General features: G+C 46.4%; 1 protein-coding gene across 1 annotated transcript; it reads right to left on the reverse strand.

The window, feature by feature from the left end:
- Positions 1–984: 984 nt before the first annotated feature.
- LOC136653118 (vomeronasal type-2 receptor 26-like) lies at positions 985–21352 on the reverse strand. The gene is made up of 4 exons (XM_066630041.1): positions 20966–21352; positions 7693–7905; positions 3807–3933; positions 985–1895 (listed from the first exon to the last, which is right to left on the reverse strand). Exons 1-4 carry the CDS (start codon positions 21350–21352, stop codon positions 985–987), a joined length of 1638 nt encoding a protein of 545 aa, XP_066486138.1.
- Between the last annotated feature and the right edge of the window lie 3732 nt (positions 21353–25084).

Here is a 25084-nt window from a genome sequence, read left to right on the forward strand (position 1 = left end):
GTTAAAGGCAAGACCACTGAGAGGATCCCACCAACGATGGCTTCTCCTGGCTTATGTACATTGCCTTGGACGCTTCTAATAAGACATGCTCTTTTTTCATACAGGCAAACAGGAAGGAACATCAACTGGAAAATTAGCAGCAACAAGACCTGCCTGAATAGAAATAGATGCTTAGCCATGCCACAGCTGCACTTCTGCCTGCTTTTCCATCCTAACGACTACAGTGGCACCCCCAACAGGCACAATAAATAACATATAGAGCCCCACACCTCTTTTCAATGACACATTGCAGTCAGCACAGACATGGGCTGAGGATTTCACTGCCAGTGTTTTTCATCTGAATTGTTTTTCAATGGAGTGAAAAATAATAATAGTTATAATAATAGTTATGTTGCTGATTACAAAGTAGAGAAATGCCTTCCTAAAAAAGAAAGAGATAATATCTCCCTCAAGTCATACAGGCTTAAGTTTTGCAATTCGAGCAGATTGTTCCACCTGAGCCAAACTGCCACCCCTTACTCAATGAAGCAGTATGGGAAAAATGTGTTGTTCTAAACATGCGAGGCAAATCATTTGGATCCTCAGACAGCCCCAAACTTGTGCTGTCCTTTACATACAAACAATTGTACAGAAAAAGCCATATTCATGTACTATCTAAAATATATAGATATGTTTCTGTATCAAAGGCATTTTTAAGTACTTTGCAAGTCTATTCACAATTATCTTTGTTAATCTAGTCTCTAATTAGGACATGGGACACAATCCTAACCAACTTTCCAGTACCTAGGTAAGGGCAATGCAGCTTCAAGGTAAGGGAGCAAACATTCTCTTGCCTTGAGGAGACCTCCATGTCTGCCAGCCAAATATAGGATGCAGAACATCCCGCATTGGGACAGCTATTTCCGTGCAGGAATGTTTGATCGGATTTGGGCCTTGTTAAGCCAAGACACAAGCAGAGAACTGCAAATATTTAGCCTTTAAAACTCAATGCTCATAATCTCTTTTCTCTATTACAAGTTTCTTGGTGTTGAGATCAGCTCTTAGTACAATAATGTAACATTTGGGGAAGAAGATGCAAGCCAACAGCCCAGTGCTGGAAGCCAAGATGGCAAACACTTCCACTGTCACAACAGCTTTCCCCTTTGTGCTCAGATAAGCTGGAAGAAAGGAGATCCAAACACTGCAAAAGACCAGCATGCTGAAGGTGATGAACTTGGCTTCGTTGAAGGCATCTGGTAGTTTTCTTGCTAGGAAAGCCACAGTGAAGCTGAGGAGGGCCAGGAAGCCCATGTAGCCCAGGACACAGTAGAACATGAAAGGAGACCCTTCATTACATTCCAGTATGATTTTTCCAGACTCTGAGTGCAGGTCGGCATCTGGGAAAGGAGGAGAGGATGACAACCATGCAATACAGATGGCCACTTGAATGAAGGAACAGCACAGAACAATGGAGTTGGCCACTTTGTGTCCTAGAAACATCCTCATTCTGCTTCCTGGTGTTGAGGCCATAAAGACAACGACCACCGTGATTGTTTTTGCCAAGACACAAGAAACAGCCACAGAGAAAATGATGCCAAAAGTTGGTTGCCGCAGAAGGCAGGTCACCCTTCCAGGTTTTCCTATGAATAGAAGGGAAGAGAGGTAGCAAAGGAGGATGGAGCCCAGAAGGACACAGGTGAGGTTCCGGTTGTTGGCTTTGACGATGGGTGTATTCCAGTTCTTGAGAAAGATTTGCATCACCAGAACTGTGATTACAGCACAGGAAGTAGCAAGGGAAGCAATCACAATCCCCAAAGGCTCTTGGTACGAAAGAAAGGATGTAACCTTCAGAATACATTGACCATGGTCCTTCTCAGGATATTGATCTTCTGTGCATGGAATGCAATGATCTGCATCTGGAAAGGACAATCATGTGTGGAGGTGTGTTCATTCACTTAGCCTAGTGCTTAACAGATGTATTAAATTGTCAAAAACCTTTAGTTTCTGATGAGATTTTATTGTAGTTTCCCTTCATGCTCCATTCTCACAACATAGAAAACAAAGGAAGTGGCCAACTTATTCCAGCCGCTCTTCCCATTGACCACATTCATTTCACTCACTGTTTCAGTGCCTTGCAGAATACTTTTGAGATCTCAATCCAGCCTAGACTTACCTCCCTCTGTTACTTCCAATAATTGGCAACCCAGTCCTAACGTGTGCTGGCCTCCACTGTAACCAGCAAGGGTTTGGTGGAGCCTGGAGGTCTACCCTCAATAAGGGTATTTTGCCCCTTATGACAAGAAGTGTCCCAGCCTCTGCTGTGAGGCCACTTGGATGGCATGATTTCAACACTCGAGGCCAGTGGAGCGGCTGCTGCACCAGCGGAAGGGTGAGTTGAGCTGCCTGGTGCCCAGAAGCGCCACAATCCTGAGCTGCTCAGTGCCCAGAGAAGCAACAGCACCAAAATGGCTGCCACTGCATCCAATGTTTGCCAGGAAGCCACCGCCAGCTCCTTGCAGGAAGGGAACATTCGTCCCCTTCCACTGGGAAAGAGAGCAGGCCCCACAATGGGGATACTCAAGTCTGTGCCAGTTATTTAGCCAGTGGAGATTTGAGAGGTCCTATGTCGGGCTGGACGGCCAAACTCAGGGTTCTGGATCTGGCGGAGCAGAGCTCCCACTCCTTCCCACACTGCCTTCCCCCCGCCAGTGGTGTAGCTAATGATTGTGTAGCCTGGTGCCAAGCTCAAAATGTTGCCCCGGAAGAGATGTCACAACTGGAAGTGACGTCATGCCCAGACTTTTTTTAAAAGTGAAAAATGGAAGGAACCCACCTCCTCCCTTCAGCAGATTGCCACCTACTTGCTCTGCTGCCTCCCCCCAGTCAGTGACATAGCTAAGGCATCTATCTGCTACCTGGGGTCAAAGAAGATTTGTACTCCCCCCAGACAAAATCAAATTAATTAATTGATAAAAAGTGCACCCCTGATATGTTCAAGACACTGAGTTGGGGTGAGGAGGGATGGTTATTCTTCCCTTGCTAAATATAAGAGGGGCACCTCTTGAAAAAGCTCCTTTTACCCAGTTAGCAGGGGTAACTGTATTATGATACATGGAAATGAGAGCTGATTCGTATTAACACCTTATTGGTTACATACTGGATCATGATAACATGTCATTGCAGCATGTCAATAACATAATAATATGTCACTGGCTCTCAGAACAATCAGCCTCATAGGTCAGTTTTGAGTTAAGAAAAGCCACTTTTTGTTCCATAAGGCAATTGTGTTTTCATTTTCTGGTGAATTGGCCATAACGTTTGATAGAATACAGATATTCCAGTGGGGTTTGTTTTGTTGCATTCTGCATTAATTTACCTTTCCAATGATGTGTAACATGATGGTATTAATCATACATACCAAGATTTTCACAATTTTGGTCACTAGTGTCAAGCTCAGCTTGTTGCCCCTGGTGTAGCTGCTACCCCCTGCACCCCCTTAGCTATGCCATTGCCCCCATGCTCTCCTGCCCTAGAATACCACCCTTCCTGCTCCACTCTCCTCTTCACTACAGGAGCAAACCCTGAGCTCCAGGCAGCATGTGATGGACCTCCAGCTGGCCCTGGTTCAGCACAGACTGGTGCTTAGGCAGCGCAAGCGCTGACCTGGCAGTGAGTCTTACATGCATGCCTTATGGCACGTTTGGAACAACACTGGCAGTGGCCAGCACTGGGTCCTTAGGATCAGGCCCTGACTCAGGTGTTCTGGAAAGTCCCTGTTAGGAGTCATTCAAAATGTCATAGCCCAGTGACTCTATGGCTGCACTTACCTGTCTGATTAGAAATTGTGTTTTCTGAGCATGGCATACAATCATAGCAACAAACAGGTTTCCCCTCCAGAACTCTCCTGCTGTGTCCAAAATTACAACTGTCAACACAAGTGGAATGGGGTGGTACCTAATCAAAGAACATGTGGATAGTATTATGAGCCATACTCCAAGGTCCACAGCAGGGGCAGTGAGAGTGATACAGGATAGCTTGATGCCATTGACAGTAACTGAATGAGTGCTGTAAACCCAGTAAAGGTTCTGTGATTCAGCTTTTTATAACTCAAATTCCTGTTTCAAGAATGGGAACTTTTGTGCCATGAGCTCATCAAGGGCCCTTCTTTTATGGCATGATGGCCTTTGATTGCTCATCCCTTGCCCTACACAGGTAATCCTATAGTTTTTCACCCTACCAGGTAACAAAATGAGAAGGGAAGTGTTACCTGACATGCTGTTCTTTGAATTATCTGACACATTTTTTTAAGCATGTGTATGTATACTGGATGAATGCCAGGTAAGCATGACCCAGAACTAGTCCCACAGGCCTGAAGGAAAAGATCACCCTGCCCCTCCCCCTCACTCTTGCTGCCTAGCTTAGAAGAAAATTTGCCTTCCATTTGGAGGATTCCATGACTGGCTACACCTTGTTGGGTCACCAGCTCTGAACCTGTAAAATAATCAAATCCTGGGAACCTCCTGACTTTGAAATCAGAAAAGAAATCCCATTAACCTTAGCTTTCCCCTCCAAACTCACAAAGCACACGATCCAAAGAATGGTTTGAGGTGGCACATTTGTACATGTAAGGCACATAAGGCACAACTTGGGAGTCGGCTGGATCCCAAGCCAGTGAAATAGCTGGTGCAGATCTGAGTAGCCTCATAGGGCATGCAAAGACTCAACATGGGATAAGGGGAAAATATTCCTTATCCCAAGGTGTCCTCCAGCCTGAACTGAACTGTGTTGAATACAGTACAAGCCACTGTGGCCTCCCTGTTCAGCACAGGTTAGGATTGAGATGTGGAAAAAAAAAACTAATCAAGGATTATATGATAATTAATGAACAGGCTTTCTGATCAATCAACAAACTTTCTGCCTCATCCCCATCATAGATCAGAACAAGAGGCACTCAACTTGAGCAAGGATCACCCATTAGCAACCAGCCGGAGAACAGAGGAACGTTCTTGATGAATTCACTCCACAAGAGCCTCAAAGCCTCCCTACAGGAATTTTGGTCACAGAAAGCTGGGCCACAAACCCCTCACGCCATTGTCAGTCTTTTCCCCATCCTCGCTACTATTGCTGTTGCTTGTGGATTTCCTGTAGACCACTTCCGTTCCTTCTGCTACCCTTTGACAAGGACTGCTATTGCAGTCAACACACAGGACAGGTATCAGGCTAGTCTCTTCTCTTTCCAACTTTTGTCTCTTCTTCCCTACACTTTACCAGAGCTCCAACTCCAGCACCTGCGGAACCCTTTCCTTCAGGAAAGCTGTCTCATCTCCCATACTTTGCCTTACTTTCATATCTGAAATCAGTGAAAGCTACTGCCCATCCCTGCAGGGCTTGCTTTTCAAGTCATTGATGACATTCTCCCCAACAGATTCCCCACCTGCACCCCCACCGCTGGGATTACTGTGTTTTGGAACCCAGGCCCGACACTCTCATCTCAGCAGATATAGATGGCTTATTTTGCTCTTACGAAACACTGACAATTGGCCCAACAATGATGATATGCTTCATATTTCTACCCTTTCTACTGTGGCCAGTGGCACAGCTAAAGGGAGGCTGAGAGGTCAATTGCCCCAGATGCCATACCTGCACGGGTGTCAGGGGGATGCCTTTCTGTGGCCTCAGAAGGCCTCCCGGAGGACATTGAAAACTTCTGGTTTTAGCTAAAACCAGAAGTACCTTCCTAAGGCTTCCAGCAGTCTTTCCGAGTGTTGGGAAGGCCATTTAGGACCTTCGTAAGGCCTCTGGCAGCCTTCAGAGCCCCAGGGAGGCAGTGTTTGGCTTTCCCGACATTTAGAAGGTCTGTGGAGGCCTTAGAAAGGCGCTTCAATTTTTTTGCCAAAAACCAGAGGTGCTTTTCTAATGCCTTTGGGAGGGAGGATTTAAAAAAAAAAATGGGGCCCTGGATGCCAGATGACATAGCTACACCACTGACAGTGATGATATTGTAGTTTGTGTTTGTGTGTGTGTGTGTGAGAGAGAGATTGAAAGTCTAGGACTTCTTGGTCTATTTTTCAGTCTTGATGCATTTCTGCTTTGCTTTTTTTTTTTTTTTTTTTTTTTGCCTTCTGTTCCTCCTCTCTCCTTTCCACTACAGCAAATTCAAAGGTTCTTCAGCTCCTATTTCTCTTGGGTAAACATCAGGGATGGAAAAACTCAGTGTGGCTTAACTTGAGTTGAATGTAGAGTCACTACCCACTGTGCCTCGTCTTGAAGTCATAACAGGGGCACTTTCTGAGTGATCACGTGATCACTATGAACTGCATCCCCCCTTCCCTATCTTCTCCCCCTCCCTGGACTTCTGCAGCCAATTGTAAGCCAAGAATCCCCTTAGGCTCCTCCTTGTACTCTACCTCAGCCAAAGAAAGTATCAGAACACCCATCCTTTGTACAATGATCATTGGTTACTTCCTTCCTATGGGAGATGGGCAAAAGAGTTTTCTCCCACCTCTCCCCTCCTGCTCAGATGCATTAATAACCCTTCCCTGCCTCCTGACTGGAACTTCCCTGCTGTTTGCCCAATCTGAATGCTGGCCCCACAAGGATTTTCACACCACAAAAACAATAAGCACACCTAGACACAGTGTGGGGACAAGTGCCGAGTTGGGGTCCCTGACTCAAATGCTTCTCAGAATCTTCCATGCATGCAATTCACAAGTCGAGTCAACCAGTCACAGAAAAATGTGCATTTTAGTGACTCAAGTCCGGGTCACTGGTTTGAGTTCCTTTCCCTGGTAAACATGCTGACTTCCCTACGCACTGGTCCATCCTTTCTCCCATCCTTCACTTGCACCTTTACATGCCCTTTTCTCCTTATAATGATTTCTTCTTTCTCCCCACCAAGAACTACTGGTGTTTAGGGCCAACTTGGGTAATTGATTGTGTTGTACAATACATTGCATTTTGATTCTACATAGATTTCAGTCATGATTTTGTCCTTGCAAACATAATCAATTACTACCATGCATACATGATACATGTGTCATAGATCACACCCAGTAACTTAGGAACCTGAGCATTTTTCAGTTCAAGAATTATGCTATCATATTTTCACAGGGATAGTTAGCACAATATAGCTGAGCTGGTCCCTCCTGATTAAGAATGTGAACGCACATACCCCCTTCTCCCCCTCCCCTGCTATCCTAGGAAGTATCTTTGGGCCCAGTCCTATCCAACTTTCCAGCCCTGGTGTAGCCATGCCAATGGGGTTTGTGCTGCATTCTGTGGTGGGAGGGTAGCTATGAGCATTTGTTCCCTTGCCTAGGGGCTGCATTGCAGTTGCACCGGTGCTGGAAAGTTGGATAAGATTGGTCCCTCAGTCTGCTGGTCCACATGATGGCATTCTTGTTGATAGTGACTTCTTGGCTTGGTTAGATCTTTCTAATAGAGATTTTAAGGAATATTTGATTGGGGAAAGTGACTTGTATATCTAAGCTAGCCCCCCCCCCCACAAACGAGTAAGGATGTGAGCAAATTTACCCCCATACCCCCCAGCTGCCTTAGGAAATATGCCTGTGTTTGCATCTTCATTTTTACAGTGGAAAAATATAAATTTTTTAGCTTTTGTTAATTATGTGTAGACAAATTGGAAAGATAAAACAGGAAATAATAATAACTTGTAGCACACATTTGTACTTCAGAGGTGCAGTAAGTTCCTACCTGCTTCAATCGACTATTCCACACGATTGCATCCTCATTGATGGAGAATCCTTGGCTTGGGGAAATCATTCCAACAGGGACTTTAAGGAAAGTTTGATTGGGGAATGTGACCCAGTTGATGATATCATAGCCAGACAAGATTTCTCCATTTCTGAACATGACTTCATGCCCAGCACCATTGTTGAAATGGATGTTTTTCAAGAAAGAGTGGAGCTAGGGTGGGACAGAAAATCATTAGGAGCACTCACAGAAGTTGGGGCCCTTCAGCTCCTTCCCACATCAGCAACATGCGCTCCATTGAGGTCCAGAAGTCTAAGGGACCCTTCAGAATAGCATGAAATGTGACTCACAGACACAGGAAGCTATGGAAACCAGAAATCCCACAAGTGCAAGTACGAGTGGATGTGACTACTGCTTATATAAACCCTCTGTTAGCTATCAGCAAATAACTTTAAGCACAACATCTATCATTCTTTTATCATATGCTCTTTTTAATACAGCAACAGAAGCTCATAAGATGAGGTTGCAGTAAGAGTCCAGTCAGCTCTCCAACACTCTGTCATTTCCAGTCAGTGTGAACCAACTGATATTTGAAGCAATGTTATAAAGAGGTTATAAGATCATTGCAGTGAATCTGACAAGGTAAAGGGAAGGGGCTCTCAGCATCTGTCGGCTGATTCAGGGCACTAGTGCTCGTGGTTAGTGCACTGATTCCCTTACTGCTCCCTTCTCTCCCCTGGTTGGATATGCAGCTGAACAGAGAAGAGCCCTTGTAGAATGTATCGCTGACACCAGCCCAGGTGATCAGGCCAGACGGGGGGGGGGGGTGCATCTGGGCAAAATCCCATTCCTAGGAAAATACTGAATCTTGGGAGGTCCTGTCATAATCTCTGCAGTGCCTACAGAGGAGATGTGACAGGAATCAGGCAGATCCAGGACTAGAATATAACCAGTAGATCATGCCATTCACTCACCTCGGGGAGATCTTTCAACTGCCCCTTCCACAGATGCAGTGCATGAGTTGTTGGTGTGGCTGCATCCACACCACACTGGGGGGATTTCAGTAAGATTGGGCTGTTAATTACCTGAAGGATGTTAAGGTAATTGCCTTAATTACCCCCTTTTTTCTCTCTTCCCTGCACATGAGTCTCTTCTATGTGGAATTCATCAGCTTTGGACAGCTAAAACAGAGCCACTCCTTCCTCCAGATTGGAAGTTTTATCGCTCGGCAGTAATGACCTAATCAGCCTACCTGATTGGTGGGGGGATCCCAGCTGAATATCTGCCTCCCTCATTCCTGGAGGAAAACTGGCAGGAACCCGAGCCAATCAACAGGCTCATTCCTGACTCAAGTGAAAGAGAAAGGCAACTGTTCTCTCCCTTGTTGCTTATAGTGTTTTGCTAACAAAGGGACTATCAAGCTGTTTGTAATGTACGTACATCCCAACAGCTGGAGGCACAGAAGCTGCTGAGACTGGGAGCAGGTTGAAACTGCCCCAAGTACAGGAAAATAGACAGAAAGCATACAGAAAGAAACAAGGGGACTCAAGGAAATACAGGGCTTCATAATACTCCAGGTCTGACTTGGACAGGGATAAGACAGCAGAAATTTCCCTTGCTATCCTATCAGCTCACCAATATTGAACATTACTTCAGACACATCACTTATATTTATCGGATTCTCTACCCAAATTTTTGCAGAAAATTTTCTAGTGACCAGTAGGCTGAATGATTAGAGATCAGGAAAGATCAAGCAGAACCTCCAGATTGGAGCTGGACTGCTTGGGGAAGAGGCGTTTGACTAAGGCCACCTTTTGAGAATTTGTAGCAGATGTGAGATTCCTTAAATCCTGAATCACTACTCACTTTCTTAATCACCCCACAACACCAACTGTTGTTCATTCTGTTGGTGAGATTACCTGCCATGGATGAACACCGAAAGACTCAAATTTGCTTCTTTGTTGCAGGGTCCTGTGTCTGGCCAAGTATGAGGCCTGTAGGGCATGTGCCACAGCATAGACAGCATTGTAGATACCGTAGCTCTCACCAGACATACTCATCTCAAAGAAAGACAGAGGCGCTTTCCTCAGTTTCTTTTCTCCTTCACATCTTTGACAGTGTATGAATTCAAATTGCCATAACAAACAGAGAAAGTTCCTCAGTGTCTCATCAGGTTTTAAGGTCAGCAGAAAGTCTTCGAATGCTGACACTGAACTTGTGTGGAATAAGAAAGACAGTGCTCCATGCAAAATGTGGGTACCCAATAATTGCCCAGAAGATGAAGAGATATACCACTGAGGTGGCATGATCCAAACCTTTCTTATATAAGCCCTTATATCAGATTCAATCATTTCTAAGAAGATCATTAAAAGAGAGAGCAAATTTGAGTCCCCACCAACAATAACCACTTTGACTTCAGTTCTTAAAATGGGTAGCGTTAACTCTCTCATTTTTGCAACATGATTTTTGTCATGTTCATATCGCTTTGCTGGATCCCTTAGCTGCCATGCAATGCAAATGCTCTTCTGGGCAAGCAGAGGGGTCAGGCTCTGCTCAAATCTTTCTCCATCCTCATTTTCCGAAACCACGAGGCCAACCCATGTCCATCTGAAATGCAGAAGTAGCTGGACAATCCCAGCGTGAAAGGCAGTTTCCGTTGGTGCCGTCCAGTACAAAGAAGGGAAGTGAATTCTGCTACTTACTGTCCGTTCGGCTGTACCATAAGTGAACTATAGAATGGAAAGAACATCACCCATTACAATAGCTTGAAGAAATTTCCATTGTAAAATTATTACTCACATGATCCAGTAATGCCAATTCTTCAGCTTTCCATTTCTGCTTATATATCATAGGTATTTATTATTGATGAGAACGTTTCTATCTCACCTTTGATCTGGTGATGCTCAAAGCAAATGAAGATAACCAATTATAATAAAAAAAAATTCTAACCAAATCATTAAACAGTTATTAACTAAAGCTAACTATATAACAGGACAAAGTCATGCACAGGGCAGAATTAAAGTCCAATCTATTAAAACATGAGATCATCCAATTCATTCAAATGGTCTCATCATAATTTCAGTGCTCTCCAGAAAGTAACCACTAAAGTGGACAGGCCACTACTGGATGTGCTTTTGAGGATACATACATCATGTCACATGGGGGAAATATATTCTGTACGCCAGGATCAAATACAGTAGCCAATGGCACAATTGCTTGACATTGCACATAGGAAAGAGGGAAGTGAGAGTAAAGGTGCAACAACAAAATCTTTTGTTGTTTATCTTGAGAGGGCATCAGTGTCCCCCTCCCACTGAATACCAACTTCAGTATTATCCTGCCTCCCTTTCCACATCACATAGTCCCAATCGTGATCTGGCTCTCTCAGGTACTATTTTATATGGATTGCACATATAGGGGTGCAAAACACACATTTAACAAAATGGACTGAATTGTCATGGTAAGATTTTGGCAGCCTAAAGAATGTCTAGCTATGGACTGTCAGTCCAATCCTGAACGGCCCAGTGCGTGGGGATGCAGCAGCACCAAAAACGACTGCCACTGCTCCCTGAGCGCTGCTCAGGCAGTGCCCAGCGGCTCCTCAGGAGAAGGGGATGTTTGTCCCCTTTCCCCAGGTAAGGTGAGTAGCCCGCAATGGGGCTACTCAATTCTACAGAGACCCAAGGTTCACTTTATAATCAAGAGCCTCAGCCCAACACAGAGGGTAAGGATTCAGTGGAGCAAAACTCCACCAGTTCCGCCTCCCTTCTGCCCCATTCCTTCCTATAGCACGCCTCCTCCGCACCTTCTCCCCACTTCCTCTGCACTGGAATACCTCCTCCCTGCCTTCCCCTACACCCTCACCTACCTCTCCACCATCCGGCAGTCAGCACAACAGCAGAGTGGTGGAGCAATGGCAGTCCTCCAACTCTGGACCGGTGCTAAGGGCCGTAGATGTGCCTTATGGCACATTTGCAGCAGTGTGCACTGGCGATAAACCAGCATGCACTTTATAGAATTGGACCCTTGGTCAAATTTACTTCAGATTAGCTACCCAAATTGGAATAACTGTTTCAGAGATGGAGACCCTGCCAAGAGCACTACCACGGTAAAACTAGTGGTTAAACCACACACACCTTTCTGCTCTTCACTTTCATTGTTTCCATCTGATGGGGTTACCATCTGATGGGGGGAAGGAGTAGATCTAACTTCTGCCACCATCCCAAATTGAGTATGCCAAGCAAAGGAGTGCCATTTGGGGGAAAAAAACTGCCTCCCAGGACTCCAAATAATTAAGTCATATTGCTGTAGTGCCCATGTGCAATCACTAAGGCCCAAATCCTACCCACATTTCCAGCACTGGCATAGCAGTGCCAATGGGGCATGTGCTGCATCCTGCAGTTGGGTGGCACTCATGGAGGCCTCCTCAAAGTAAGGGAGTGTTGTTCCTTAGAGCTGCATCGCTCTTATGTCGGTGCTGGAAAGTGGGTGACGATTGCACCCTAAATTACTCATTAACATGGACTAGGCAAGCAAAGAGTCAGAACATAACTAATTTATTATCAATAGAAAAGAAAAAGGATTAAATAAAAGAGAGAAAAACAGCAAAGTACAACAAGCAGTCTTATGGAACATGCCTGCATGTGGCTGGATGGACACAAAGAGCTTGATGAAAGTAGATGCAATAACAAGTAACATGCAACAGAGAGAACTGGGAAGCTACTCATGACAAAGCACACAAAACCCAATAGGTTGCTAAACTGGTGAAATCTGCCCTAACTCTCCTACATTTAAAACCACATTTTTTGTGTTTGTTTCCATCCAGCTAATGAAAGGAAGACTACAGAAACATGATAAAACTTTTGAAATGGTTTTGATTTCCAAAATGACAACTTAGGACATGTTTTTTTACTCCCACTTCTTCAGTCAAGAGATGTAAACTGCTGAAATGGGGCCACTTTTCAGCAGACTATTGTGAAATTTAGAATTTCAATATTCACACATTTCTGGAAATGCATCTTACCAAATGTCATATGGTAAGGATAGGTCCTAGAGTTGAATAAGGAATTCCATTGCCATGCTTGTAAGAGTCACAACCTAACAATAAATCCTCTCATTTTGCTGCATAACAAATTGGCATTTCATCATTATATAGCTATCCAGAGAATACCCCACCACACTCAATGCACACATACATACCTGTGCAATCTTGTAGACACTGAAAACGTTGGCCATTTGGATGGACATTTCTTTAGCAAATCCCCCAACAACAGACAACACAGTCTTGCCATCACATTTGTAATTGAGGTGATTCTTTTGCTGTGTGAAAAGGAGGTCCAGGATGCTCCCAGAAGTGGTCTCTGAATTATACATGTTGTCATAGATGTGGAATCCCAAGGTAATATTGAGCAAGAGCCTGGGACTGCTATTGATCTCATGGATGGCAAATATCAAGGACAGGGCATGTTGGTAATAAGTTACTGATGTTCTGCAATAGATATGGTACTGAGAAAGTTCTATGAACAATGTCTCATTAATTATCACTAGCACCACATCTACAAAGCTTGCTAATAGCCTAATCCCCACCAGTAAGAGCAACGCAGAAAGGAAGTGGTTTGCGTTCTGCATGTGGGAGGACAGTTGTTCAGTAGGCTCTTGGAGCAAACTGAGATAAAATAGTAAATACTTTAGTCATTATTTCCTCCTTCCTAAGGTATCCATGGGATTCAAAGTGTTTAACACTACTTAGGTCATACCTGTACCTCATTTTTGGACTGCTAAAATTGATATGTGGAGGGATAATAATTCATTCTTAGCTGTTGTACACAGACCTTGTTGCGTCCCTCATCCCAACTAATATCTTGCATGTTTTCAATACATGCATAGCACAAGCACCTAAAATGAGTAAGGGCCCAATCCTATCCAACTTTCCAGCACTGGTGCAGCCGCAATGCAACCCCAAGGTAAGGGAACAAATGTTCCTGTACCTTGAGGAGGCCTCCAAGACTGCCTCCCCAACACAGGAAGCAGTGCATACCCCATAGACACAGCAGCACCGGCACTGAAAATTGGATAGGATGGGCCCTAAGAGGGCAAAGAGTAACAACAGAACAGAATGGACTGCAAAGAAAATGGCATTGACACATCCAGCTATGTAGCAGTCTCCAATAAAATACAAACAAGTTTATTATGAAGCTGACTATTGATTGCCATAAAAGCTCATGGTCTGTGTCTTCCTTAGAACAAGCTCATTTCGAGTGCTGTAAAATCCTGAACTTGTGGAATGTTCTGTGCCTCCAATAAATTTGTTATAAGTAGTAGATGAACTGATCCATCTGTCCCAATCACTTGCTTGTCAATCTTTGTTAAATTGCACCTCTCAGACTTGCTCATGCAGCTGTTGGACCCACTGATCTCCTCAGAAAAATGAGATTATTTTAAAAAAATTTAAAAAGAACTTACCGAGAAGTCTTATAATTCTGATTAGGAACTTCTCTAAAATTGAGCAACTGTACCAGAGGCAACACTAGAGAAAGAATCCCACCAATTATGGCTTGTCCTGGCTTATATACATTGTCTTGAATGCTTCTAATATGACATGCACTTTTCTGGTTCTGGCACGCAATAGGAAGGAACATCAACTGAAACAGCAGCAGCAAGAAGAGCCGCCTAAATAGAAATTCATGCTTGGCCATACCACAGCTTCGCATCTGCCTTTGTTAGCGCACCAACCCCTGCAGTGATACAACAGTCACAGTAATAGATGGAGCCCTACACCGTTATCAAGTGACACGTTGCAGTCAGCACAGACAAGGGCTGAAGATTTAACTGCCAGTGTTTTCCCTCCAGATTGTTTTTTGAAAGGGTGAAAAAAATAATAGTTATTTTAATAATTACCAAGTAGATAAATGCCTTTCTGAAAAAGAACAGATAAATATTTTCCTAAAGTCATATAAGATCAGGTTGTGTAATGCAAGAATGAGGGTTATTTGAAAAGTAATCCCTCGCCGTATGCTGTTAAAAAAAAGAAGAGAATGAGCAAAAACAATTGTATTATGCACAGAAGTTACTTACTAAAGAGTACTACTTCTCAACATAATAACCACCCAAATTGAGACACTTGTCATAGTGTGGCACAAGCGTTTGTATGTCCTTGTCAAACAACACCAACACAGACCCCATTCGCAGCTTTTTGGGAATGTCCGTGAGGTTTTTGGGCACCCACTTTGCACAAAACTTGCTATAGCCTAGTTTCTTAGTCACAATTTCATACAGAACAGTCATCTATGCTCCCTACAACACCCTTGGCACTTCCCTGCAACTGTGGTGACAAAAAATCTTGTTGAGCAAGTCAACAAAGCAATTCAAGGCACCATTGGTTTGCGATTTATGAACTTTCCATAGTCCATGAAATTTGAGAAAATTTGATGGAAAGTTCAGAAATAGCGTAGGAAGTGACACTGGGCTGGCAATGGCACTGACTTGGCACAGGGTGTCACATGCCTTATGGCATTTTTGTAACACCCAGTGTTGGTGCTGGAGGTCAGAGCAAGTGCTGGTCCCACTCAGGATTGGGTCCATAGTCATTATTATGTGTAAACAGGTAAAGGGGGTAAAGGTGACTTTGAAAAAGTTACATCTCTTTCCTCTGAGGTAAAAATTTCCCGCCCTTTTCCAAGTGTCAATTGGAAATGTCAGTTGGAACACCTGGCCCACTTGCCAGTCATCACCTGTATAGGTATTAAGTCCTGAAGCCTCACACACACATACACACACAGGGAGAGAGAGACACCAGTAGTGTATAAATGGACAGAACAACCTGTTCCACTTTCTGCAAGGTGTTACAGCCCAATCCTAGCCGCACTTTCCTGGAAGTAAGCCCCATTGACTCTTGCTGGCAGCCCAGGCCTATGCATGTCTACTCAGAAGTAGTCAGAAATGCATAGGCCTGGGCTGCCAGCAAGCAGACTCTCACTCTGAAAGGCCAAGTAGTCTCCTGGGTCAGAACCATCAGGCCCACTTCCCTTCTTTCTTACCGTCACTCAGACTCTTGGTTCTCAGAAGCCACTGTGACCGTTAATCTCCAGCTCTCAGCTATGGATGTCACCAGGCTGTTAGCCCCCTGTGCTTTGTTACTACCTGGGTGTTCTCTTTCTCTATTCTTATAATCCTTGTTGACTTTGAGAGAACCATGTTTGTGTGTGTGTCCGTCTTTTCAGATCATTCTGCCAAGCTGGCATATCAATACAAAGGGCCCATTACAAGAACCATCTTGTTTAGGCTGCTGGGCCCAGATTTGGCTTAAACACTTGATATGGGTCACATTTCCAAATCTAAGCTGGGTGCTGATGCCACTGGAGCTTGCTCTCTTGTTGGTCTCAAAAATGATGGTGTTCCTGCAAATAAGGCTAAAATGTAAGCACCCTCCAGTGGCCACAAAATTATAAGAGCAAGCCAAGGCAACACCAATTCTCAAAACTATCCACCATACAGTGTAGCCACCACCAATGTGCTCCAGCATTACTCCTTTATCTCCACCATAAAGGGAAATCACTAAACTCTGGCTCTCCAGAATTCCTTCTTGATATCCCTCCAATAGCAGCCACTGAGCTCAGGTCTTCCAAGGATTCCAAAAACACATCCTTTCAGAGGCATATCTAGGTCATTTGACACCGGGGCCCATAAATTTTTGTCACCCCATATGACAATTAATTAATTAATTATTAATTATGTTGTTTAATTAATTAATTAATTCGCTTTTTATACCACCCTTCCTCTAAGCAGCTCAGGGTGGTGTACATGGTTCCTCCCCTTAATTTGTCCTCACAACAACCCTGTGAGGTAGGTGCAACTGACAGATAGTAATAGTCATGACATGAAATTAATAATAATAATGGGCAGAAAATAAATGCAGTGAATATTTCCCCACAAGCAATGGATGAAATTCAGCATCAAATGCTACATAACATGACGGTACTATTCCTAAAAGCCACAATTTCCAGAATGTTGGTCACTAGGATCCCCCCACCCCCACCCCCCGAATGTCTTATTGGCCTGTTTTAAGTTAAGGCAGTGGTTCTCAAACTTTTAACACTGGGACCCACTTTTTAGAATGGCAATCTGTCCAGGACCCACCAGAAGTGATGTCATGGCTGGAAGTGACATCATCAAGCAAAATTAAATAATTATAAATAATTAAATTAAAGAAAAACAGATAAATAAGGGGAAGCCAGCCCTGTTTCACCAAGTACATTTTCTCTGTAGCCTGCCTGCAATAACACCCCCCCCACCCACACACACACAGACAGATAAAGCAGTGAGATTTTCAGCCCTCCCTGGTGCCCACCTTACCAGCTCAAGCCTCTGCTTTATTCTTGGGGGGGGGCTGCCTTCGTTGAGCTCCACTTTCATTAGATGGGGGACCTTGCAGCTAGCCTTGCATTCCTCTTTGCATGACTTGATGAGGAGCCAAGGCACATTTGCTTACTCATGAGTAAACGCGACCCTGTGACTTACTTTCACTTTCCATAGGGCTCAATACATTCATCTGCTTGGAGGGAGGGACTTCTTTCTTCGATGTTTTTTGGGGGCTGCTTTCATTGGATAGGAACCATTCTGGTGTCATTGGATTCCTCTCAGCCTGCCCTTTCCAATGAACTATGGCAGGTTCGCCTACTCTCGAGTAAACGCGCGATATGGCTCAGTTTCATTTTCTATAGGGTTCCATGCATTTTTTGGTTTCTGGTTTTTTGCCAATAACTTTTGATGGAAAGGAGCTATTTCAATCTGATTTTTTGCATTGCATTCCGCTGGAAATTCCACATCTAACGGTGTATAACATTGATGGGGTTACCCCTACCCTTCGCGATGTTAGTGATGTTGGGGCATTTGTGGTGTTACACCCGCCCAAGGGTGGTACCCGGAGCGGACCACCTCCCCGCCCCCCGCTAGCTACACCACTGCACCCTTTCATTTGCTGTGGCAGACGAAACAGAAAGAGCAAAGCTGGATGTACTAAAAACATTGACAACCTCCATTGACTGATCCTCTAAATATGATTATTCTTCATGTTTATACAGGATGCAGCAGTGGTTGCTCCCATACGGATTGAATGCATGCAATAATCCTGGGGCAAGAGACAAGCAGCCTGAAACCCTTTGGAGACAACCACCCCAAATTAAAAATGTCCCACGTTGACCAACTGCCCTGAATTGGTGTGCAGTGCACCAATCCCAGTGAAATGGGCAATCAAATGCTGTAACCTGCAATGGATTTTTCTTCATAATGGTGTCCACTCTCCTTTTACAGGCATTTAGACTAGTTGCCATCACAATGAGGGTGCACTCCCAACACTTGGCTGGGCTGGTGCAAGTCTCTTGCACCAGCCCAGAGGTATCGTGAAAGTGCTATAAAGCACTTTTGTGCCACTGTTCAGGGAGAGAGGCCGGCACAGGAACATGCATTGGCCTCCTGAGGCTGACGTGAGGCTGCGCTAGCTGAAGTTGGTGTGGGGGCTTGGGGATGGCAGGGGAAGGGCAGGTAGCAAGCAGGTCCGTGGGCAGGCCATGGCTGAGCTGGGGGTGGAGCCAGGATCTGCTGGATCCTAAACACCAGTCCCAGGCAACTCAGAGTGGCTCTGGGCTGCTTGAATCTGCACTTCTCATTAGGTGGTGCAGATCTAAGTAGCCCCATTGGGGCTGCTGTGGTTTTACCTGGGGTAAGTGAAATGAATTCTCCATTTCCAGCGGTTCTCCTGGGCTGAACCGCTACCAGCTGCAACCCCACGTTGGATTTGGGGCAGGCCAGTTGGCCTACCCCTTCCCACGCAGGTTAGGATTTGGCTCTGAGTTCCAGAACCAGAAGACCACTACTGAAACTGGCTGATGGTTGAATTGGAAGACAAAATAAGAAAGAGTTCTTTATCCAGGGCAAGTTACGTCCTGGGTAAAGAACTGTTTCTTATTTTGTTTTCCAACTCTACCACCAGCCAATTTCAGTAGCTGCCTTCTGGTTCTGGTATAGTGTGAGAGGGAAAAGAACCCTCCTCTGTTCACTCCATACATGGCTTTACGATCGGTTCATAACAAGGGCTTAATAATATTGGCTTAATCCCTTTTTAATGGCCCCACGCAAGGGCTCTTCTTCACAGACATCACAAACTAGGTCAACACCTTCACTGAGCTGTCCATGCATTCGGCTATACTGGACTACTGAGATATGTCTGAATATTTACTGCAGTAGTATTTGGAAGCCCTGTGGCTTGCTGAGATACCTCAGGCTCACATGCAACAAACAGGTGGATCATCTCTTGAGACTGGCAAGCGTCACCTGTTGAATTTCACCTGGATGCTTCCTCCCCCCCACCAACCCAATGTTGAGATGAATGATCAAGGCATAGTATGGATGCATGGAGTCTAATTTGTAATGCTAGCATAGGAGATTATATAGGTGCAACATTTTAGGTGAACACCTTATTTTCCAGTTTCCACATTTATTTTTTGTGCATAGCTGAAAATTGGAAGCACCTGAAATGACATCTGGAGTCAAAAAGTTGATTATTTTATTATAATAATAATAATAATAATAATAATAATAATAATAATAATAATAATAATAATAATAATAATAAACACCAATAAAGTAGTTGCATTAAACCAATTTTTACAGTGTGAGTTAAACTGTTACCAGAGTGAGAAACTCTTGTCAAATCAAAATGTTTTCATTTTTGAGAAAATATAAAGACTGCAAGGGCAGGAGTTGGTTGGCAACCTTCAGTCTTGAAAGACTATGGTATAAGCCTACAGCACCCGGTATTCCCAGGCGGTCTCCCATCCAAGTACTAACCAGGCCTGACCCTGCTTAGTTTCTTGTGCAGGGCTCATTACAGGAATGGAGTTCCACAACAATGGGGCTGCTAAAAGTGATTTTTCCAGGTAGGGCCATGGCTGGAGAAACTGCCAAATCCTGTATTAACAATTCAGGTGATTGATACCACCTGGGAGTTCTGGGACAGTGCAGAATCCAGGTGGATGGCCAAAGCAGGAGCTCACCCATTCAGGACAAGTGCACATCACAAACAGAGTTGTCATCGTTGCTTACCTACAGCACCATGATCTTTTTGGTTCAACTTCAGTGTGATTACCCTCATCCTGTCTAACTCCACAATAATATCCTTAATTTCATCTGTCTGAGAAGACAGATAGGTGAGTGGGAGGCTTACAGGGAGGGAAGGGGAAATAAGTTCCTTTGCCTTTTCCAATCCACCACCCTGCTGGATGCAGGTTAGAGTATAGAATTGAGCCCTAAGTTTCTTAGAGAACAATCTAGAGCTAGTCATGACTAACCTATTTAGGATACAATAGCCAGGACCAACATTTTTATTTTCTTTTTTTGCAGACATGGATGATTGTTTTGAATGCCCAGAAGATCAGCATGCAAACAAGGAGAAAAATCAATGCCTTCCTAAGGTTCCTCACTTTCTGTCCTATGAAGAGCCTTTGGGGATCACCTTGGCTGTCTTGGCTCTGGTTCTGGTTCTAATCACCATGGCTGTGCTAGGAATTTTCATTCAGCATCGAAACACCCCCATCGTCAAAGCCAACAATGAGCTGCTCACCTATTCTCTTCTCCTATCCCTCCTCCATTCTCACAACATAGAAAACCAAGGAAGTGGCCAACGTATTTCAGCCGCTCTTCCCATTCGCCACATTCATTTCATTCACTGTTTCAGTGTTTCGCAGAATACTTTTGAGATCTCAATCCAGCCTAGACTTACCTCCCTCTGTTACGTCCAATATTTGGCAACCCAGTCCTAACCTGTGCTGGCCTCCACTGTAAACAGCAAGGGTTTGGTGCAGCCTGGAGGTCTACCTTCAATAAGGGTATTTTGCCCCTTATGACAAGAAGTGTCCCAGCCTCTGCTGTGAGGCCACTTGGATGGCATGATTTCAACACTCGAGGCCAGTGGAGCGGCTGCTGCACCAGCGGAAGGGTGAGTTGAGCTGCCTGGTGCCCAGAAGCACCCCAATCCTGAGCTGCTCAGTGCCCAGAGAAGCAACAGCGCATCTTCTCCCCGTTCCTTGGACAGTTTTTTGCCCTCTTCACCCCCACCTACATTCACCGGTCGCAGCCCGATCACCCCCCCACCTGTCGCCCCCTGTGCCCACAAACCCAACCCCATCCCCCGGCCACCAGTGCCCCCAGACCCAATTAATCTTGGGCAGGAGGGCCTTTTAGTTCTGGGGGACCTGCTGTTCCCTCTCGCACAGCCTACCTTGTCGCACGTGTGGGGGCAACATTGCCGCACAACGGTAGGCCGCTCCGGTGCGTGGGCTGGGGGGCCGCTGAGGCGGCCGGCCTGCTGTGGGGGCTGGCCGCCCGGGTCGTCTGTTGCTGCGGGGGCCGGCTGCCTCTGAGATGGGCCTTTGGAGCCTGGACGTGGCCTGTTGGAGGAGGTTGCCGCCGCGGCCGCCGGCTGGTTGCGGCGGCCCATGGCCTCGGCGCAGGTGGGGGGTGGCCGACTCTGTGGGGCCAGGTGGCGGCCTCTGCAGTTCACAGCCGCCATCTTAGGAAGGCTTTTCTCCCGACTGGGGGCTTGAGGATGCTGCGCATGCACATCTTGCCGGGCGCCACCTTGGGGAGATCTCGGTCTTCTGCGCATGCGCGCGTTCGCGGCACCGGCTTTGTACTGCACAGCCGGCACTATGATGGGAGGGCAATGCCATGTTTGCAGATATCATGTTTGCAGATGCAGATGTCATGTTGGGGAGGTCGCCTCCCCGCTCCTGCGCATTAGGGCTCAGGTACCGGCTTTGCGCGTGCACGGCTGGCACCATGTCTGGAAAGGCCTCCTCAGGCCTTGGCGGCCGCCATCTTAACAAGGTTCCCTCCCGCACCTGTCTGAGTCGGGCCTTGGTGGGGCACTGGTTGTGGGGTGATCGGCATCTGGAAGCGCTCTTTCCATTCTGAGTGCTGGCATTCTGAGTGCTCAGCTCCCTCAGAGTGTTTGGTTAGGCACGAATAGGCGCTTGTGGGAGGTTCCCCCTGGGGGGCTGGGGGGCCTCCATCAGTGCCCCCTTCAGTGGCATTGGGGGCTCATGGCCATGGGGGGCACATTGCAAGGGAGGCCTCACCCCCCGGTGCAGCTGGGCGCTTTTGGGGGGGTTCCTCCCTTGGGGGCTGGTGGTGTCTCCATCAGTGCCACCCTCCAGGGGCCATGTTGGAAAGGGGGCCTCACCCCCTCACCCTTCTGGGTGCTTTGGGCATTGTGTGGCAGACTGGGGGGGACAGTTGAAAGAGGGTTTCACCTCCCCACGGAGAGCTAGGTGGGCTCCGTCACAGCCACAGTCAATTTTGGTGGGTCTTTTCCTTCCTCAGAGCTGGTGTGCAGCATTGGGGGTGCACTTTGCGAGGTGCAGGATTCAACCCACAGAACTTTGGGGGGCAGCATTCACCCCTCAGGGCTGGCAGGGCTAGGCCCCCATTTTGTCCCCACAGAGCTGGTCGGGCTCACTTACTGCCTCCATCCCGAGTGCATGGGGGGTGCACTGTGGGGGTGCAGTGCCTCATGTACTGCCTTGCATGAAAATAATGCAAGTTGGATGAAAATAATCTGGCACTAACTGCTTGCCTCTTCACTTTCCTTCTAGGTTAGCACCTTCTTTCTTTGCTTCAGTCTCTCTTTGTCACCATGCATAAGTCTCAGCGCAGAGCCGGCAGCAAGGCGCCTGCTGCCGCAGTGCCAGTGAGGAGGCTCCCACAGCGGGGCTAGTGATCCCCACGGCAGGACCGGGCAGCATAGCTGCACAGGTCATGGCCTTACAAGGGGAGACACTGCCTTAATCAGGTGCTCCCCAAGTGGGGGTCAATGCCTTCAACACCTTCTGCTCTTCCTGCTCCACCTGCAGAGATCTGGGAGGGCTGTTAGCTCCCTTCCAGGCTTCATGTCTGCTATAGCCTTTGTTTCCAAAGCAGCAGGATACCCCGACACCACTCAGGAATTCAGGGTGAGGGGGATGTTGGAGGGCTTGTCCAGGAGAACACCCCCTGTCCAGGACTGCAGGCTCCCCATCACCCCGGAGTTGTTTGGGGGCATCGCAGGGACCTTCATGGCCCTCTGTTTGTCACCGTACAAGGTTCGGCTTTTCAGGGCGGCCTTGTTTACGGCCTTCTTTGGCGCCTTTCGGCCCAGTGAGTTCTTAGTGAAAAGCAAGACCGAGAGATCTGCCTAACTTGGGTTCCTGGAGGAGTTTCATTTACACTCAGAAGGTCTAAGACAGAACAATGGGGCCTAGGTTTTGCGGTAACCCTTAAGGAGGTGGTGGGGATTCCCTTGTGCCAGGTTACGGCATTACAGGAATATTTAGCGCTTTCAGGGGCACACAGGGGTGCCCTGTTCCAGCATATGGATGGCTCTCCTCTCACCTTATTTCAGTTTCAGGAAATTTTTTCATGTGCCTTGGAGGCTTTAGGGTTACAGCCCAAGGACTTTGGCCTGCACTCCCTCCGCATTGGGGCGGCCTCTGCTGTGGTGGAGTTGGGTTTATCAGGGGAGGACATTCAAAGGATAGGATGTTAGCATTCATCGACTTACAAGCGCTATGTGCGTGCCTAAGGTGGGTTGGGTGATTGGAGCATCCCCCAATTGTGGGACAGCAGCATCAAAGGGGATGCCTTGCAATAACCTCTCCACTTTTACAGGACACTGTGGTAGCCCGGTACACATGTTAATCTGCGGCCACTCCATTGTTTTTTGGGCCCTCAAGAGGGCGGCTGCAAGCCTCCTTGGCTCACAACTGGGCCTCAGCCCTGCAGTGCAGGTTGCCTGGTTAGCCAGGCGGGGGATGCGATGGGGCCAGCTGCTGCCCGCGATGATGGAGTTCCTGAATGCGAACCCCCACTGGACGTTTTGGTGCTCCACCTGGGTGAAAATGACCTATGCAGGATGTCCAGTCTGGCTCTGAAGAACAGAGCATGCGAGGACATCACCACCCTTTTGGGTTGGCTGCCTGGTACCACCCTGGTTTGGTCGGATTTACTGCAACATCGTGTATGGCAGGGAGCCTTCTGCTTTGCTAATGTCGAAAGGATGTGCAAATAGGTCACCAGGGACATTGGCCAGTTCGTGTCCCACGCTGGCGGCTGTGTGGTATTGCATCCTGCAATAGTTTTCTCGCTACGTTACTTGTACAGGTAAGTGATGGTGTGCGATGGTGTGCATTTGTCCGAGGAAGGCAAAGACATCGTTCTTAGGGACCTGCAAGATGACCTTAAGGCGCTTCTCCCCCTGGTTGGGAGCGGGGGGGTCAAGCACTAGGCTGACCCTTCCTGGTGGCAGGTGGTGCGGGTTAGGAGGCATGAATGGGACTTCGGAAATGCATAGTTCAGATACATTCATGAAAAATATATCTATCAATAGCCATTACAAGTCCCCAAACACTTATTTCAGGCTGCAGTTCAATTCACACATTCCTGGGAGTAAGCCCCATCACCTTAAATGAGACATACTCCTGAGTAGACTTGCATAGGCTTGGGCTAACAGAGGCAGAAAACAAATCTCTGTGGGCCCAATCCAATCTAACTTTCCAGCAGCAGTGCTGCCACAATGCAGCTCTGAGGTAAAGGAACAAATGTTCCCATACGTTGAGGAGGCCTCTGTGACTGCCTCCCCATCATAGGATGCAGTGCACGCCCCATTGGCACAGCTGCACTGGCACTGAAAAATTGAATGGGATGGGGCCCGAAGTCATCTTGAATGCGTAAGCATTGTATACTTGTTCCAATATGTATCTCTATCAAGTTCTGGGGAGTGTAATAATTCATTTAAACGGCACCATTTAGAGTCCAATTCTGTTCTTATCCCCCCCCCCACTGGTGCAGCCACGCCAAAAATGGGCACACTGTTTCCAGTAGGGGAGGACAAATCAGGAGGCTTCAGAGGCAAATGGAGTTTAAATCCCCTGACACTTTTGTAAGCCTCCTGCTCCTCATTGGGTTTCCTCAGACTAGCAATTTCACTAGTGGAAGTTTAGGGAGAAAAGGGGGTGGGGAGGCTGCAGAAAAGGGGGACAGGATCCAGTGCATGCCCCCCACAGCCTCCCTGCCTCCCTTTAATACAGTATATGGTTCTAGAACTGGAATTTTTCTTACTTTGATACATTGATGATGCAATGGTAAGAGGGTTTTCTGGGACATGGCAGAGTAAGGGCTATTTGCCCCAAGGGGGGAGAGATAGAATAAGTATAAAGAATAAACACTGTTTCATCGGAATCTGTTATTCAAACAAATCTAGAATCTGTTAACTTTAAAGTTAAAAACAAATATTAGGAGATCCAATCGCAACTCTCTTCCAAAAAGTGTATCTTGGGGAAAAAAAGGTTCTGTGTTAAATTTA

The sequence above is a fragment of the Tiliqua scincoides genome, chromosome 5 (genome assembly GCF_035046505.1).
Source record: "Tiliqua scincoides isolate rTilSci1 chromosome 5, rTilSci1.hap2, whole genome shotgun sequence".
Taxonomy (NCBI): Eukaryota; Metazoa; Chordata; class Lepidosauria; order Squamata; family Scincidae; genus Tiliqua; species Tiliqua scincoides.